This window comes from Lepidochelys olivacea, assembly GCF_965140295.1.
Source record: "Lepidochelys olivacea isolate rLepOli2 genome assembly, chromosome: 2".
Taxonomy (NCBI): Eukaryota; Metazoa; Chordata; order Testudines; family Cheloniidae; genus Lepidochelys; species Lepidochelys olivacea.
The window spans coordinates 178,645,852-178,666,038 of record NC_140412.1 but is presented as its reverse complement, the minus strand read 5'-3'; the positions used below and the strand labels follow the sequence as shown (position 1 = coordinate 178,666,038).

General features: G+C 40.5%; 1 protein-coding gene across 5 annotated transcripts in view; it reads left to right on the top strand.

The window, feature by feature from the left end:
• Window positions 1-20,187, top strand: part of SUGCT (succinyl-CoA:glutarate-CoA transferase) — a 485,165-nt gene that overhangs the window by 70,220 nt on the left and 394,758 nt on the right. For all 5 annotated transcript variants that reach the window (XM_084621188.1, XM_084621190.1, XM_084621191.1 and 2 more), the window contains exon 8: window positions 11,601-11,744. In XM_084621188.1, the coding sequence (XP_084477314.1) occupies window positions 11,601-11,744 (144 nt within the window). The remainder of the gene's footprint in view (window positions 1-11,600; window positions 11,745-20,187) is intronic.

Below are 20,187 nucleotides of genomic sequence, written 5' to 3'. Positions count from 1 at the left end.
TCTTATATTGCCAATGTAAATTTGGATTGACCACAAAGAAGCAGTATGTCAGGGCGCAGGAAGGTGCAGATCATTCACTGTTCGGACTCGGGTGAATAGGATTCTAGAAAACTGTGTTCAATGTGGGCATCTGAGTGCCAAAAAGATGTTCACAAGGGAATTTAGAAAAAAACAGCCTCAAAAAAATGAGTTAGTGGAAACTGGTGGAATGGCTGAGCAGTAACAGACAGGAAGGTCCATTTCAGCAGGCAAGAACCTTTTATAAATACATATCAAAACAAGTTAACATAAGCAAAAAAGAGAAATAAACAACCACCTAAACATAGGGATCAATCCAGCCTCAGAGTCTGGATGGGAAAGCCTTAGGCATTCTCCCTCTGGGCAAGTCTACACTTAAAACTTTTGTTGGTTGGGGCTGTGGGGATATTTTCATTATGTGTTTATAATGGCAAAAGCCGTAGGATAGAAGTTTATTTTACTCAGAGAGCTGATCTAAGCTATGAGGAGGGAAAAGGAAGCTGAAATTAACTCCTCATATACTAGTAATAACTATGCATCCTGTCACAGATAGACAAGTTTACGAGGAAAGATTAAAATTAAACAGACAGCGTAGGCAAAATTAAACAAACAGTATAGGATAAGAGCTGCTTAAGGGGATAGGGTGAAAGCTTACAACAATCTACAAAAGCTTGGTGTAAACACCGAAGAGGGAAGGGAATTACTCAGGCTGATAAAAATATGTAACTTGTAGTACGGGGATGAAATTAGGTAAACCAAACTTTAATGTTAACATCAGAAAAAAATGGATTATTAACGGTCTAGATCTCTTAAACTGTGGTGTATTCACCAAAAGACAGTGTTGGAAACATTTTAGAACTAGAAAATTAAATTGTATGGAATTATCTTATACTGGCATAGGATGTACTAGTTGGACTTTTCCGTCTTTAATTTATATCCCCAAATCAAAACCATTTAAGGATAGAGTTAAGTTTGAAAATGTACCTTTTAATAATGCTTTATATCTCAAAAATTGCTTGTTTGAGCCTCCCCAAACCTTGTCATAAACTTCTTGGCTGGCAGACAAAAGTTTCAAGGGACAAGGAACTGTTTAGTTGAAGTTATGGAAGAGGAGGGACAAGATCAGCCTTGTAATGGAGAGTACAGTATGTTACATGCTTCACTGTGGAGATGCTGCCTTTGATTCTGTGCTAAGAAGGAAGGAAACCCACAATTTGAATTCAGTGGTTGGTTTCAGGAGCAATGTTGACACCATGGGGTGATGGCCTATTTTGCAATCTTATTATGGTCTTGCAGTAGTGAGGCAATAATTAAGTTGGTGTCAAATTTTTCTGTTTTACTGGGTCTATACCTCAGAGTCTCAACTTTTGTTTATAACCCTTTTTTGTAAACGTCAGGGGGGATTTGAACCAGATTTTGGCCACTCATTAATGCGTGTGGAATGATTTCCAGTATGAATTTTCTGTTAGCATGTTGTTGGATTTTTTTTTTGGTAGAAAACTTGGGAACACTGGAACACCTGATTCTTTGTCCCACACAGTGCATGTTTGATGCTCCCTGCTGCCGCCTGAACAGTAACATTGTGATATCAGAGATAATCGGTCATTCATTGTTCACTTTGTCCAGTTCATTAGCATATTTGCAGAGAGTCACGATTGTCCTGGTTGTTATTGCAATGGCTGCCTTGGCTAGCTGATTTACCTCAGATGACCCATTATTACAAAGAAGGGTCACAGGAGGAACTGTAATGGAAGCAGATGGAAGCTGAGCGCCTGCTGTGCTCCTTTGAGTTTGCGATGTGGTAAGTTATACTGGTTCTTTTCAAAGAGCAGGTGTTTGTTACTCTCCTCAAAAAGGGTTGCATGAAAATAAGGTACAAAATTACAGCTCCTTTTCATGTATATTATCTGCTTGTTACGAATTGGAGACTGACATTCATTTTTTAAAAAAAGGTGGGAAAAATGAGTCCTTGCTCAGTTTTCTGTTATATAGTTAGAAGAAAGGTAATTTAAAAGTTGCACTAAAACTGAAATTCCAAAGAAGTTTTTGTTTTGAAGACAGTTTTAATTATTTTCAGTATATTGGTTGACATGGCACTTGTGTGGTGAAATATTGAGCTTCACAAAGATAACAATGGCAATAAAATATACACTGAAGACAACAACAGTGTAAATGTTATATAAATAGCACATAAAAATCTAAAGAAATTTATGAACAAAAAACTTGCAGATTAGTCATAGTTGGTCTCATAAAAATCAGGAAGTACAAAGTTAAGAATTAGAAAGCATTAAAAAGCTGGAAAAGTCAAGCACTCTCAAGTTAGGATATTCCAGAATAAACGTTGCCCATGCAACCTTAATTTGACCCTCTTGAGTGTATGCATTGTAATACAGCCTTTAATTACACGCAGAAGTGACTGCCTGCAAAAAGTTTGGTGTAAGAGACTTGCCCAGAATCACACAGGAACTCAAGTGGCAGAGGCAGGGATAGAATCCAGTTCTTCAGGACAGCATTCAGCTTCTTTGCCTTGAAACTATTCTTTTTCTTTCTGCTGTCATAAGAACATAAGAATGGCCATACTGGGTCAGACCAACAGTCCATCTAGCCCAGTATCCTGTCTTCCAACAGTGGCCAGTACCAGGGGAAATGAACAGAACAGGGCAGTTGTCAAGTGATCCATCCCCTTTGTTGTCTAGTCCCAGCTTCTGGCAGTCAGAGGTTTATGGATATCCAGAGCATGGGGGTTGCATTCCTAACCATCTTGGCTAATAGCTATCCTTCATGAACTTATCTAATTCTTTTTTGAAACTAGTTGTACTCTTGGCCTTCACAACATCCCCTGGCAACAAGTGCCATGGGGTGACTGTCTGTTGAGTGAAGAGGTACTTCCTTTTGTTTGTTTTAAACCTCTTGCCTATTAATTTAATTGGGAGACCCCTCGGTTCTTGTGTTATGTGAAGGGGTAAATAACATTTTTTTTTCTCCACACCTGTCATGGTTTTATAGACCCCTATTATGTCCCCACCGTAGTCCTCTCTTTTCTAAGATGACCAGTCTTTTCTCCTCATATGGAAGCTGTTCCATACTCCTAATTATTTTTGTTGCCCTTTCTGTACCTTTTCCAATTCTAATATCTTTTTTGAGATTGGGTGGCCAGAAATTCATGCAGTATTCAAGGAGAGGTGTACCAGGAATTTTGTGTACTGGCATTATGATATTTTCTGTCTTATTATCTATCCCTCTGCAAATGGTTCATAACATTTTTGTTTAGGATTTTTTCACTTCTGCTTCATAATTAGCAGATGTTTCAGAGAACTGTCCACAATGGTTCCAAGATCTCTTCTTGAATAACAACTGCTAATTTGGAACCCATCATTTTGTATGTATTGATTATTTTTTTCCAGTGTGCATCACTTTAAACTTATCAACATTGAATTTTATCTGCTATTTGGTTACACAGGCACCCAGTTTAGAGAGATCCTTCTGTAACTCTTCCCAGTCAGCTTTGGACTTTACTATCTTGAGTAATTTAGTGTTGTCTGCAAACTTTGCCATCTGACTGTTTACCCCTTTTACCAGATCATTTAGGAATATGTTGAACAGTACAAGTCCCAGTACAGGTTTTTGTATATTACCATTCCTAATTAGGAACCTGTAGGAGAACACTTCAACCTCGCTGGACACACAATAGCAGATTTAAAGGTAGCCATCCTGCAGCAAAAAAATGTCAGGACCGACTTCAAAGAGAAACTGCTGAGTTCAGCTCATTTTCAAATTTGACACTACCAGCTCAGGATTAAACAAAGACTGTGAATGGCTAGCCAACTGCAGAAGCCCTTGGTGTTCACACCTCAACTGCTAGAAGTGGGCCTCATTCTCCCTGATTGATATAACCTCGTTATCCCTAGCCAGATTCTTGCTTGCATATTTATACCTACCTCTGGAAATTTCCTCGACATGCATCCGACGAAGTGGGTATTCACACACGAAAGCTTATGCTCCAATACGTCTGTTAGCCTATAAGGTGCCACAGGACTCTTTGCCGCTTTCACATGATTATTGACTTCCTCAAAGAATTCGTAGAGATTGATGAGACAGTTTTCCCTTTACAAAAGCCATTTTGACTCTTCCCCAAGATATTGTATTAATCTATGTGACAATTCTGTTCTTTACTATGATTTTGACCAGTTTGCCTGGTACTGAAGTTCGGCTCACTGGCATGTAATTACCACACTCACTTATGGAGCCTTAAAAATTGGTGTCATAATAGCTATTCTCCAGTCATCTGGTACAGAGGCTGATTTAAGCGATAGGTTGCACAGTTAGTTCTGCAGTTTCATATTTGAGTTCCTTCAGAACTCTTGGGTGAATACCATATGGTCCTGGTGACTTATTATTGTTTAATTTAGCAATTTGTTCCAAATCTCCTCTACTGACACTTCAATCTGGGACAGTTCCTCAGATTTGTCACCTAAAAAGAGTGACTCAGGTGTGGGAATCTCTCTCATGTCCTCTGTAGTGAAGATCAATGCAAAAAATTCATTTAGTTTCTCTGCAATGGCCTTTTCTTCCGAGTGCTCCTTTAGCACCTTGATTGTCCAGTGGCCCCACTGATTGTTTGGCAGGCTTCCGGTTTTTGATATACTTAACTTTTTTTTTTTTTTGCTGTTAGTTTTTGTGCCTTTTGCTAGTTGCTCTTGAAATTCTTTTTTGGCCTACCTAATTATACTTCTCCATATGACTTGCCAGAGTTCATGTTCCTTTCTATTTTCCTCACTGGCATTTGACTTCCAATTTTTAAAGAATGCCTTTTTGCCTCTAATTGCTTCTTTTATTCTGCTGCTTAGCTGTGGTGGCATTTTTTGGTCCTCTTATTGATTGATTGATTGATTACATTTAGTTTGAATCTCTATTATGGTGTTTATAAATAGTTTCCATGCAGATTTCAGGCATTTCACTCTTGTGACTCTTTCTTTTAATTTCCATTTAACTAGCTTCCTCCTTTTGTTGTCGTTGTTGTTTGTTGTTCCCCTTTTTGAAGTTAAATGCTAATGTGGTGGGTTTTCTTGGTATTTTCTCCCCTGCAAGGATGTTAAAGTTAATTTCATTATGGTTGCTATTGCCAGGTGGTTCAGCTGTATTCACATCTTGGACCAGATGCTGTGCTCCACTTAGAACTAAATCAAGAATTGCCTCTGCCCTTGTGGGTTCCAGGACTAGCTGCTCCAATAAGCAGTTGTTTATAGTGTTTGGAAATTTTATCTCTGGATCTCATCCTGAGGTGAAATGTATCCAGTCATTATGGGGATAGTTGAAATCCCCATTATTACTGGGCTTTCTGCTTTTGTAACCTCTCTAATTTCCTGAGCATTTCACAATCACTGTCCTGGTCAGGTGGTCAGTAGTATATTTCTATTGCTATAGTCTTATTGTTCGTAGAATTTCTATCTATAGAGGATTCATTTAAGATTTGTATATATTTGACTCAATGCTTTCTTTCACATATAGTGCCACTCCCCCACGAGCGTGACCTGTATATTTTTTATACCCTAGTATTACCGTGTCCCATTGATTATCATCATTCCACCAAGTTTCTGTGATGCATATTATATCAATATCATCATTTAATGTCACGCACTCAAGTTTACCCATTTTAGTATTTAGACTTCTAGAGAGACAAGGTGGGTGAGGTAATATCTTTTATTGGACTAACCTTTATAAAAGATATTTCCTCACCTATCTCTCTAATATCCTGGGACCAAAATGTCTACAATAGCACTGCATATTTAGACTTACAGCATTTTTATACTAGCACTTATAAAATTTGTCATTTCTGTATTTATTTGTCTGCCTTCATGTGATGTAATTGAATGGGACTCTTTTTCGTTTGATTGTTTCTGTTCAGTTCCTATCTGGTGCTTTATCAACTTCTGTCCTGTCCTCTCTCCTCGGATACAGAGCAGGGGTGGCTAAACCCTGGCTCATGAGCTGCATGCGGCTCTTTTACAGTTAAAGTGTGGCACACGGAGCCCCCTCATATTCCCACTACATTCTCCAGCTACCAGACTGGGGTGGGGGGAGCTCAGGGCTTCTGCCCTGCGGCATGGTGGTGGGGTTAGGGACTTCTGTCCTGCGGGGAGGGGAGGGTCTTGGGCCTTCAGCCCTGTGGGGTGTGCCTGCTGGGGCTCAGGGCTACAGCCTCACTCCTGCTGAAGCCCTGAGCCGCAGCAGGCACATCCCACAGCCCCGCTCCTGCTGAAGCCCTGAGCCCCGGCTACCGCGCCTGATTCTCGAACTTCTGAAGATTATTGTATGTGGCTTGGAGGATCAGTAAGTTTGGCCACCCCTAAAATGGAGTTTCCCCTTTAATGAATTCCCCTCAAGAGATGTCTTTATCTGAACCATGTGCTCCTCCTCATGCGTCAGCTTTCTCCCAGCCCTTAGTTTAATAACTCCCCTATGACTTTTTACATTTTACATGCCAGCAATCTGGTTCTGTTTTGGTTTAAGAGGAGCCCATTCTTCCTGTATAGGCTTCTCCCTTCCCAAAGGTTCCCAAGTTCCTAATAAATAAATTATTAATTCTCCAGTTCCTAATAAATAAATAAACTCCTCCTCCCAACACCATAGTCTTATCCATACATTGAGACTCCACAGTTCTGCCTGTCCAGCTGACCCTGAGCGTGGAACAGGAAGCATTTCAGAGAATGCTACCAGGGAGGTCCTTGACTTCAGTCTGTTACCTAGCAGCCTAAATTTGGCCTCCAGGACCTCTCTCCTACCTTTCTCTGTGTCACCGGTACCTACATGTATCACGACCACCAGCTCTTCCCCAGCACTGCACATTAGTCTATTTAGATGTCTCGAGAAGTCTGAAAATCTTCCCACCGGGCAGGCAATTCACCGGGCGGTTTTCCCGGTCATTGCAAACCCATCTATATTTCTAATAATTGAATCTCTGATTACTATTACTTGTTTCTTCCCAATAACAGGGGTTCCCTCCCTCAGAGGGGCATCCCCAGCATGAGAGGATACCATGACTTCATCTGAATAGTGGGTTTGTTTCTGTCTGCTCCAGCTTGATGCTTTCATTCCCTCAGACTTTCTTCTTTCTCAGCAGCACAGAGGCTGTCAGACTGGGGATGGGCCTGCCCTGTTGTGTCCCTGAAAGCGCCTCTGTGTGCTTCTGTGTCTCCCTTAGGTCTTCCATTTCAGCCACTATCATCTCAAGAGCCTGATCTGTGTGTCTGAGGGCCATGAACTGCTTACAACATATGCACATGTATGCAACCTGCCCATAAGGCAGGTAATTGTATATGCTGCATTTAGTGCAATAAGCTGGATAGCCCCCCACTCTGTTGTGGGACATCTGTCTGCATTATTTTAACTGTTGCAGGGTTTTTTCTATTTGGTGATAGAGTGGGATATTAGTTTAAGTTTAGAGTGTGTTTGTTAGGTGTATCTGCCACTTGCATGCCTTCTCTAAATTCCCTTGCAAAACTCCCCTGTTCACTAGCTCCTCTGATTGCCTCTGAGCTGGCTTTTTAAACTCCTGTTCTCTGTGAGTTAGCCCCACCCCCTTCTCATGGTATCCTAAAGGGATTAGGGATTGAAGAGTAGCAAGCTAGAGCCTTGTTAGTAAACTCTCAGCCTAGTTTAGCAGACTGCTTTGCTCAGTACACAGCCCCCAAAACAGACTGCACTATAGACTTCAAGCAAGCAAGCATACAACAACAAGCTAACAAACAACAAACTCACCCCAAGGATCACTTAATTGCTCCTGTTAGCTAGCTCCCCTGCCTTGTTCACTACAAACTTCCCAATTTCTGCAACAAATGAGGGATGGGTCCTATAAAGAAAGGACTCCTTCACTACCCAACCTCTGCTCCCCTGAGCAGGTCCCTCCTGTGCACCGAATGAACTAGGGGTGCTCTTTTTTTTTTTTTTTGAAGGATCATGTAATTAAAGGCTGTATCATAATGCATATGCACAAGCGGGTCGAACTAAGGCATCCTGGCATTTTCTAACTTGAGTGTGCTTGATTTTGCAACCCTTTTATCCTTTTTAATCCTTAATTTAGGAAATACAAATTCTTTTATGGTTTGATTTATTGATGAAAGCAACCTTAAGTAATGTTCAACAAAATTTTTCTCTTTGTGAATCGTAGATAAAGAATAGTGCATTAACCATGTACACAGACAAAGGAAATCTACTTGAGGAGGAAAAGATACAGTCTTATTAAGCAAAAACTGGAAGATGGTGTACTTGGTGAGGCAGATGTTGGTACAAAGATCCAAGAGAGAAGTTCATGTGATACAGTATCTGCTGAAATCGTCCGTCGTTATCATCTCGCATTTGTAATTTTCTCCATCAAGGCTGAGATTGATGTCTTTTTAAACCAGTGGAGATTGTTTTCAATCTCAGAATGTTGTTGCCTCATTTATTTGCAAGCTGGTGAAATTTAGAATTATGACCTTTTTGTCTCTGCCCCTACCGAGCTTCTTGGTTATGATTTAAGATGGATACATTTTGCTTAACCTACTGAAGGCTTTCACTAAATATAGGATAAAGGTTTTGTTTGATGTTCACTATGAAACAGTTTAGGGTAGATAGTATCTTGACGACATGATAGAACAGGGAAATAAATATCCCTTTGCACCGATTCAGTTCTACCCAGCTTCTGGCCGTTGGACCCACACACACAGAAGTAAGCAGTAACTTTCCCACAGGCCCCTGCTTGGGGTTGTGCCTAAAGTAACAGAAGACTAGTCGTTCATGCACTTTTAATGGTGATTTTCAAGATTTCTTTAATTTCTACTTTGTGTCTTTTTAACTTTTCATTTGAGAATTTTAAAATATAATGAATAAAGTAGCCGTTCTTGCCGTCATATATAGAAGCTTAATTTCCTGCAATTTTTTATCCCCAAATTGATTTCTTAGTGCATTTGACAGTGCAGTATTACCTTACTGGGTACAAACAAAATCCCCTTTAAATGACTCATAGATAGCTAGTTATCGGATTTATATACGCAACTTACTCTGCTAAAAACAGAATAGGAAAACACTATTTGACTTTAAGGACAGCTTTTTATTTTCTTGAGTGAAACCAAGTTCTTTTAAAAGAGTCGGAATTATCATAACTCTTTTGTAGTCCTAAAAAATAATTAGATTTAGCAATGTAAATTGAGAAGTAGTTAAAGTGACTGTACAAATTCAAGTTTTATTGAATGTCAGCCAGAATTGCTTAAAGATGTCTTGTCTGTGTGCCGTTTGACAAAACACTGCTCTTTTTTATGATATGCAACCTTCATACCTACCTTTTTCATACTGATTTCGGGCCAAATTCTGATGAACGCTTCCTCGTGATGATGGGTACGTTACTCCAAGAGTTGTCTCACTGACTTCAGTGCCACCACTTGTGGAGTAAGGAACTATTCAATGCAAGTAATGGCATCAGAATTTGAGCCTTAGCTTTTAACTTTCTTAGAGCAAAAAGTACTATAGCTTCTGAAGTAATGATTGTCTCATCTTTTCTGTTAGTAGACTTGTTCATTCCCTAACTGATGTTTATGAGTAGTCTGGGATATTGGAAAATCTCTTTGCCTTTTGCTCAGACAACAAAAATAAAACGCAGCAAAATGAGAGAACTTCTTGCATGCAGTCATCTTAAACTTCTGGGGTGAAATCCTGGCCCGGATGAAGTCAGTGGGAGTGTTTTCATTGACTTCAGTGTGACACGATTTCATGCCTCAAATATGAGTGTTCAGGACGCTATAAACCTTGTTGGGAAAGAAATAATTTCTAGCACAATCCTGAAGCACCCGGTGGAAGATCAAAAAAATTCTTCAGCCATAATCAGCATTATGGTTAGTTGATTAAAAAAAAGAGGATTGAGTCCCAGCTTCCTAATGACATTGGATGGAACGCTCAGGAATTTCTCCACTTTTAGGTAACCTTATGGTCAAGGCACTGGACTGATACTCAAAAGACCGTGGTTCAATTCCTGGGTTTGCCACAATTTGCCTGAATGACCTTGGACAGGAAACTTTATCTGTCTGTGCCTTAGTTTCCCATCTGTAAAATGGAGATAGGTCTTCCCTAGCTCACATGGATGCTGTGAGGATGAATTCATTAGTTTTAGGGTCACATTCAGATATACAGTGATGGGGTCCACAGAAGTACCTAGATTGATCCAATTACTATGAATGCATTGAAATTTGCATTGAACCTAAGGAAAACTTTGGTCAAAACATGGCACTTATTTTGGGCAAGGAACTCTATAGAGAAGCACTAAATTTACAAAAGCAATTGAAAATTTTAGAGGGATTTGAAGGTTGCAGGCCGATGACGTTACTGTCTCACTCTCAGTGGAAGTCTGGCATTTGTGTGGTTTTGTGTGGTTCTAGTTCTTTGTTATTAATTAGGACACAATTGAAAAATGATTCAGAGAAGCTATGAAATCTTTGTTACTTAGTTAGATTGACTGATCTCAAACACTGAACCTTAAACAGTTAGAAAAGGCTGATGGAACCTAATCCTGATTTTGTTCCTTCTCTTTTAGTATTTACAATTGAAGATCCAGGTTTTTGTCCCAAATACATATTTGCAAAGAGAAGTTGTTACACTTCATTGCATCACAGTGCATGTGACAGGAAAATCATGGAGGACTGGACAGTTGGATTCAGAATTTTGAATATTTTTAAACCACCTGCACTTCCAGCCAGTCAGCTCAACATTAACTAGACATTTTCTGGCACTTTTCAGATTGGTTTGGTTGTAATTTTGTAATATGTTAGCTGATGAGAAAGCAAACATTGGTAAAAGTGTTTTTGTATTGAAGGGCAGATACAAAACACTAGTAGGCCTAACTAATTAGCTGTATGGGACTCTTATGTGTTCTTACATTTTAGTAACAGAATCACAAGCTTTTCATTTTGGATATATATGTTTTTTATGTTTGAAGATTAAATATGCTTAAAAAGTGAATCTCAAATTGTGTCTCATTTCATAAAACCTTTGTGAATCCCCACTGGCATTTCAAGTCTTCCTTTTATAAAACAATCTTTTCTACTGGAAACCGGTGATGAATGTTTTAAGATACAGCAAGAAAATTAATAGGGGGGCGATTTGCCGTCCTCCTCAGTTACTTGTGCCACTGACAACCTGTATGACAAGTCCTACAGTACCTTGTTTTCCAGGTATATTAAATTGTGTTTTCCTTTGGAATAATTTTGCCTCTAACAATTTATTATTTTTTAAAGACATTTTGAAACTATTGAATGAAAGCAATAGTGTTGATAAAGAGTAGAATAGCACAATTCTTTCACAATTTACCACTGTTTGTAGGGGAGAGCACTGTAAAGTTACAGAATTGCTAGGAACAGGTTATCTGTAGATACTCGTGAGAATATGTATTTTTCAGTGGCAGACTTTTCAACTTAATTCACTCAGAAGGTATTTTAGCTTCTTAGCATGTTTCTGTAATGCGTAATATGAAAATTTTTTTTAACCCATGTCTTATATGGAATTTACCATAACAAAATATTAATTCTTCCCCGTTCCCATTTTTTCGCTCCTGCTAGGATGGTGGTCCAATTAGGCCAGGAGTAGCCATGACAGACCTTGCTACAGGGTTGTACACGTATGGAGCAATCATGGCCGGCCTGCTTCAAAGATATAAAACTGGGAAGGGACTTCACATTGACTGCAATCTATTGTCATCTCAGGTACGGGTTTAAAGAATGTTTTACTTAGCTTATTGATGTAGATTTACTTTTCTTACTGGTTTTTGTGCATTGGGCCAAATGACATTGAAAGCAATACTAGAGACAAATTTCCTAGTTTATATTTCTATAGTACTGGTTGATTTATTTTGATTGATGACTATTATTACTACAGCACTTCTGTCTGCCACGTAAATACCATCTTTTACTGAGGATCTCAAAGCACATTGAGGCTTGATTAATTAGTGTTTTTAATGTCCCTGTGATGTATGGATAAAAAACACAGCTGATGAAATCACCCTAGTATAGTGTGCTCTTAGCACTGGGGTTTATTTCTTCCAGAGAAGCTAAGGGCTGAATGCTCAAAAGGAGTTAGACTACTACCTTCTATTTAGGGTGCTAATTTCCATTGAAATGAATGGAAGTTAGAAGCCTAACTCCTTTTGAACATTCAGCTCTAAGTAACTTGCACAGGATCACCCTGAATGTCAGAGTCAGTATATAATCTGGGTATGTCTACACTGCAATTAAAACCCTGCAGCTGGACCATGCTAGCTGACTCAGGCTAACCAGGCTCAGGCTAAGGCGCTGTTTAGTTGCAGTGTAGAAAATTTAGGTTGTTAATTTCAAAGATAGCATTTGTTTCCTTGTATCTGTATCCTGAATAAAGGTCAAATCCTTAGGTCCTTACTCAGCAGAGCTCTCAGTTGGGTTCAGATGTGTATATTGTCTGAGTAAGTGCTTCAGAATTTGGCCTTAAATTAGCAATCCCAAAACAGACTGACAATGATAAATTTTGTTCCAACCTGACTCAGGCTAGAGTTTAGTATGGGAGTGGTGTGAGGAGCGCCAGGAGCTGGGTGTCCTGGTGCCACAGATCGGGTCCGAGGGCAACACCATAGTCACCCCGAGCGCCAGGGGCCTGCTGGAAAGGACCCTGAAGGCAGCCACCCACTCGCTGTACGTAGAAGCCCTGAAGCGCAAGCCGGACCAGGGAAAAGCCTTCGAACTGACCAGCAAGTGGGACGCCAGCAACCACTTCCTCACCGGGGGCGGCTTCACCCGTTTCGCCGACTGGCGGTTCATCCACCGCGCCCGGCTCAACTGCGTCCCGCTCAACGGAGCCGTCCGCCACGGGAACCGAGACAAGCGTTGCAGGAAGTGCGGCTACTCCAACAAGACCCTGCCCCATGTCCTGTGCAGCTGCAAGCCCCACTCCAGAGCCTGGCAGCTGAGCCACAATGCCATCCAGAACCGCCTGGTGAAAGCCATCTCACCTAGCCTGGGGGAGGTCGCCGTGAACTGCGCCATCTCCGGTACCGACAGCCCGCTACGACCCGACGTGGTTGTCACCAACGAAACCCAGAAAAAGATCATCCTCGTCGACATTACGGTCCCTTTCGAGAACAGGACCCCGGCCTTCCGAGAAGCTCAAGCTCGGAAACTGGAAAAATACGCCCCACTGGCCGACACCCTGAGAGCGAAGGGCTACGAGGTGCAGCTGGTCGCCCTGATTGTCGGAGCCCTGGGCGCTTGGGACCCCTGCAATGAGCGTGTGCTGCGGACCTGCAGGATCGGTAGACGCTACGCACGACTCATGCGGCGCCTCATGGTCTCGGACACCATCCGATGGTCCAGGGACATCTATATCGAGCACATCACCGGCCACCGACAGTACCAGGAGGAGTGAGCCGGTACGACACTGTGCACACACTGTGGGAAAGAGACTGAGAGGCCTTCCCCATCGGACCGTATGAACTGGAACCGTAAGCCCGCTGAACATTAAACCCCACCAAATGAGGGTAGACCCATCCCCACCCCCGTATTCACTCACTATACCCAGCATACCGAAAGTAGCTGTTGTGTGGATAACTTACCCCATATCTCGATGTCTGTACTCTGACCGGTTAAACTGTTCCCCCAGTCGGGGAATTTGCAGATTATTATGTGATCCTTGCTCCACCAGTTCCTAAATCGCATTTTGCACCCCTTGATAATCTGTACCTTATCCCCTGACGACCAGAAACTCCTATGCTTGAACTCTGTACCGTTCCTTATTTCAACATTACCTCAAATAAAATTATTAATTCTTCTAGTGTGAAGGGAGCGATCGCTTCTCCTGGATGGCAAACCAAATGCATTCTTGAAGGACACTCTTACTAAAGTTGTTATGACCTTTATGGAGAGCTTTTTGCGTCCAACTGCTACACTTTCTGGCACCAAGCTAACATTGCAGCCTGCTTATACTTTTTCTTCCTTCCTTCAGCCTTGCCTTATTTAAAATACCCACCTTTCCATTCAACACAAACAGCAATTAAGGGTATGAAGTCAGAGGCAGGGCTACACTACGCCTGTAAGAGGACTTCTTTTTCATTCACTGTACTCAAGATTAAATGTGTGGGATCTTTATCTAAGAACATGAAGAATCAGAGCTATTTAAATACCTGAAATAATTTGAAAGTGCTGAAAAATAATATTTGGTTTGTTTTATCCCCCAAATCCGTACATTCTAACATTTAAGCTTCCATCATTATCCTCAGATGCCATTCTTATGCTTATCTTAAAGCCATGGAAGAGGCCTTCTTTTTCCCAGATCACCTTAATATTAAACTTTCTGCACAGATCTGTCAGTGCCGGTAACAAGGCAACATTGAACTGAAATTCAGCTGCCAATGAAAAAGACCCAAAGCCTGATATATAGCATGATGATCAGGAAGCATATTTTCTAATTTTAGCTCTTCTATGTATAGATGACAAATGTCTGCTTGTAAAATAGAATGTCATTGTGACCTAGCATCCTGTAAAAGAGACCTGTCTCTCCTCCTCGGTTCTGTCTCTCCTCCAAATTACGCTGTAGCAGAGTAGTAGCTGATTATTAACTGGTGAAGATTTCTTTCCCTACAACAAAGCAAAATTCAAGGACTTTATTGAAGAAAGAAAGACAGGATGACTGCTAGGATGTACTTTTGCAGTGGGCACTAACTTTCTGTGGTCTCTCAGCTATAAACTTTTAACCCTTGGCATAAGATTCTTTTGAAAAAAATTTCCCCATAGATGATTTATAGTTGTCAACTCCAGACCTTTTAGCATCAGCATCTAAATAGTGTCCTTTAGCTGATGCTAGTAAATAAGAAGGAAGTGGGTTTTGGATTTGGTTCCAATTATGCAACTGCACTTATTCTTCTGTTGTGGCTTGAAAAAAAATCTCTTGGAAGTTTTAATATCCTTCCTGTATTTAATTGCAACCAGGCACACACACACACAAAATAAAAAAATAAAAATATACTGTAGCGAGCTAGTTTCTTTTGGACTAAAATACTGTAAGAAGTGTTCTACTTCTTTAACATTTAACAATTTTTATTATGTATTGTCTCAGATTCCACAGACAGGATAATGTGGTTAATATTGTTTATAATGTATGATTATCTCAAGTCACTTCTCTGCTTCTAATTACTGAGTTTCAGTTTATATTTGTTATAAAGATACACAATATATTCTCATAATTGTTAAATGACTAGAAAAATATAGCAAATTAGAAGACATTGTTTTCTTCACTCATATCTTTATTGGTAAATATGTTTTAAATTGCAGGATAGCTTATGGGATTAGCAGTGAGCTTTAGAAACTTTTGCCTTTTAGGTGTCCAGTTCGAATCCAGCCCACATTGATAGTGTTTAATGGTTGTTTATGTGAGATGATATAGTTGTCTCAGTTCAGGTCTTCAGGTATGACACAAACCACAACCATAACCGTAAACTGATGATGATAATACTTTTGTGTTTGAATAGTAACTTTCATTCTGTTATCTCCAAGCACTTAACAAAAGTGGTAAACATTATCCCCATTTTACAAATAGGGAAATTGAGACACAGAACGTTTGTGATGTGCCCCGGTCACATGGTATATATCAGTGGCAGAATTAAGAATGAAATCCAGGTCCCCTGACTCATTGCTTACTGCTATAACTCCTAGGCAATCCTTCCTCTGTACTAGGCCATGTTGTGTTGTCTGTGTGTTAATTGGAGAGATCATGGTTTGAATAGACATAGAGGATGAACCTATCCTGTCTAGAGGTGGTTACTGCTGGTGAGAGTTGAGGCACATTGGTAGGGCAGGATATAGGAATCTTACACAGTTATCCATGTTTTATCTAGCCTGTGGATGAACAAGGGAGTCTGTTTCCAAGGCTATTTAGCACCAGCGTTCCAAAGCACTAAATTCTCTCTGTCTTTTGCACATGATAAAAAAGTGTAGTGCACACACTACATGGAGAAATGTGTTTTCTCTTTCACTACGTGTCTTCGAGGTAGCAAAAACGAATGCTAAGTTATTTTAATTGTTCTAAAAAATATGGGTCAAATGCTACTGTTTGTTACAAGGGTATAACTTCTGAATCATTCCACTGAGTTTATCAGCATAAGAGGCAGCAGAATTTGGCACTGTATGCTTCTGCTTGAGCTATACAGATTTTTGAAAGAGCAATATTAATGTGTGTGAAAGAAGAGCTGAGTTTGGCCTCAGAGAGTACGTATGGTTTCTGCTATTTCGAATCATTAGTAATACATAAAGTCATTGGTAGATTATGCTCCACCTTGACCTTGGATTGAATGGATTCACTAGTTGTACTAATGATAGCTGAAGATTTATTATCTAGCTAAAGGAGGGAAGGAGAAACCCATCTTTTCTAAAAAGTATAGGAAACATATTAAAACATAGGAATATGCTAGAACAGGGAAAGGAGAGAGCTTGACGATGAAGATAGGCATTAGTTCCAGTCAATACAGTGAGTTTACTATTTAGATCGGGGTCTCAAATTCAGTTTACCTTAGGGCCAGTGCCAGTCCTCAAATCCTCCCAGTGGGCCAATAATGTCACTGAAGATGGTGTTCACTCCACCTCCCAGCCCTTTTCCATCGCTCCGTTGGCCTCATGCCACCTTGGCTGACTCTGCCCAGTGACTAGTGATGCTGCCTCCATGGCTGACTCTGCCCAGCAACTAGTGATGGTATCTCTGTCCCTCTCCCCCAGCCAATGGGAGCTGCGGGGGGTGGGGGGTGGCGCTTGTGGCAGACAGCATGGCTGCATGGGTCTCTCCTCTGCGGCTCCGCTGGCAACAGCAGGGATAGGGAACAGCTTGCAGGGAGTGGAGCTGCCTGAGGTGAATGACACGTTGCCGAGTGCAACCCCTGGGAGGGTCCCAGGAGCAGCAGTATGGAGCAACATTGGTGGGAGGGGCATGTAAATCTCTCCTCCCCTCCCCTCTGCCCCCCCACAGCCGGCAGCCATGAGGGCTGGATGAAAGAACTTTTAAAAAAAGTTTTTGCGGGCCACAGTGTGGAGGTTGTCGGGCCACAGATGGCCCGCATGCCAGGACTTTGAGACCCCTGATTTAGATGGTCTTTGAATTATGGACATGACTCTGGATATGAAACTGAAAGTTTTACTATGGTTTGTTACCAATGTACCAATTATCAGAATCACTTTATGGATTAGAAGAAAAAGTGCAACCTCCAAAACTGGAAAGTAAGAGTTCAGGCTAACAGATTAAAAGAAATGAAGAAGTGTGAGTAACCAACAGGGCAATAAACAGATTTTTAGTGCTCCCCTGATCCAAACTCCATGAGGTCAATGGGTCTTTCCATTGACTGGAGTGAGCTTTGAATAAGGCCCATAGGTCCTCTGTATGGTGTAGTAATTTATAGAAACAATAAGAGAACAGACTATAAGTTGATGGAGGAAGGTGACAAGGTTAAGTTACAGTAAGTGAGTAAAAGAACTGAATTGTGTGTGATGCCGAACTTCTGGAGGTCTGATAACCCCCACAAGCTTGTCCTACTGGAGATGCTGATGGAATGGGGGCAGCACTGGAATGGTGGTTATTATAGTAGTTCTGCAGCATCCATGTTGCTCTGATTAGAATATGCCCCATAGGAGTCATTTCAAGAGGGACGAAAGAAAAACATGATGCTGAAACTTCATGTTCTGATTACTTTGATCTGATGAAGTAATTACATAGTGACCATATGCCACTCTGCGTTTGTATTATTCTGTATTGCATTGTTTCCAGCACAGCAGTTAAATTATAAACTCCTCACAGACCTGCTGTTTGGTACAAATTCAGTTAAAGTACAATACTATATAAATAACAATGATCAGAATGTGTTACATGGTTAAAAACAAAATCAAACATGTGTACAAAAAAAAGACTAAAGTGTAGGTTGCAGTTCGTCATAAAAGAGCCTGAAGTTTTTGAAGGATTATTAACCAAATTGGACTCCTCTGATTAAAACTAGACTACAATTGTGTATCATTCCATTTCTTGTTGAATAACTTCAGCTGAAACTCCGTTCTGGATCTATCTAAGAAAATCATTATTAAGTAGAGAACCATATACCTGCATTTTGTATTTATTCAAATTATTCATTAATTAATTAAAAATAATTTATCAAAAGTCTTTTAACTTTAGAGTAAAAAATCAGTTATATTTTTGGGTTCATTCATTTTCCAGTGCTGAGAGTCAAGAAATTTTGGGGCGAGCCAGAAATGCAAAATGAATCACCAGCAAGAAATGCCATATCTTGGCTCCAGGCATCCAGATGGTTAATACAAACCCATTTATTTCCCAAATCAAACAGAACTTTGGACCACATTTTTCTTTTGAGCTGTACACTTTGACACCTTAATAGATGAACCTCCGTTTGTGCTGAAGACAACATAAAGAGTTCAAAGAAGGCACAATGGATGAGTGAACGGTGGGTGCTCATTAATGTTGCAGAGACAAAGATGTAATCTAGCACTCTTAAAATGTGTCAGAGTAACAGCCGTGTTAGTCTGTATTCGCAAAAAGAAAAGGAGTACTTGTGGCACCTTAGAGACTAACCAATTTATTTGAGCATGAGCTTTCGTGAGCTACAGCTCACTTCATCGGATGCATATCGTGGAAACTGCAGCAGACTTTATATACACACAGAGAATATGAAACAATACCTCCTCCCACCCCACTGTCCTGCTGGTAATAGCTTATCTAAAGTGATCATCAAATCCAGGTGCTGGAAACGGCCCAACTTGATGATCACTTTAGATAAGCTATTGCCTGCAGGACAGTGGGGTGAGAGGAGGTATTGTTTCATATTCTCTGTGTGTATATAAAGTCTGCTGCAGTTTCCACGATATGCATCCGATGAAGTGAGCTGTAGCTCACGAAAGCTCATGCTCAAATAAATTGGTTAGTCTCTAAGGTGCCACAAGTACTCCTTTTCTTTTTTCTTAAAATGTGTGCTATTTCAAATATTTCACTCACCTGCAGAGGTTTGTTTTGTATGTCATTCCCAGAGTGCATTAGCACCAAAGAGCTTAATGGGCTATTTCCAAAGGTTTTTTACAACTACTTCAGTGTTCTTCCATTGAGATAACACAATGCAGGACTGTCTTTATCTCTCTCTTTTTCTGGTATATGAACCAGGAGTTTGTGTTTCTGCAGCCTATGCCAAAGCAGTTGAAAGCAGGCCTCTCTCCTAAAAGTGCTTTTTGTAAGCTTTACCTAAGAAATATTACTAGTAAAATAAAATGACCCTTTGCTGTTTGATGAAGTTCAGTTCTCTCTGCTATCAGAAAAGCTATTTGATTTCATTGAACAACAAAGCTCCTGGGTAGATATAACCACTTGTTGTGTAGAAATTCTGATTGCACATTTTCTTAATCTCTGTAAACTCGTTTTGCTATAGTAAATGGATATTTTAGGTTACAAGATCATAAATAAGAATATAGGAATGGCCATACTGGGTCAGACCAATGGTCCATCTAGCCCAGCATTCTGTCTTCCAACAGTGGCTAGTTCCAGATTCTTTATTTAGAGGGAATGAACAGGACAGGACAATTAGTAAGGGAGCATCCCCTGTTGTCTAGTCCCAGTTTCCTTCAGTCAGGGGTTTAGGGCTTCCAGAACGTGGGGTTGCGTTCCTGACCATCTTGGCTAAAAGCCATTGATGGACCTGTCCTCCATGAACTTATCTAATTCTTTTTTGAACCCAGTAATACTTTTGGCCTTTACAACATCCCCTGGCAATGAGTTCCACAGGTTGACTGTGCACTGTGTGAAGAAGTACTTCCTGTTGTGTTTTAAATCTGCTGCCTGTTCATTTCATTGGGTGACCCCTGGTTCTTATGTTATGTGAAGGGGTATATAACACTTTCCTATTCACTTTCTCCACACTGTTCATGATTTTATAGCTCTCTAATATATCCCCCCTTAGTTATTTCTTTTCTAAGCTGAAAAGTCCCAGTCTTTTTGTCTCTCCTCATATGGAAGCTGTTCCATACCCCAATCATTTTTGTTGCCCTTCTCTGTATTTTTCAATTCTAATATATCTTTTTTGAGTTGGAGAGACCAGAACTGTAGGCAGTATTCAAGGTGTGGACGTATCATGAAATTATATTTCATCATCAT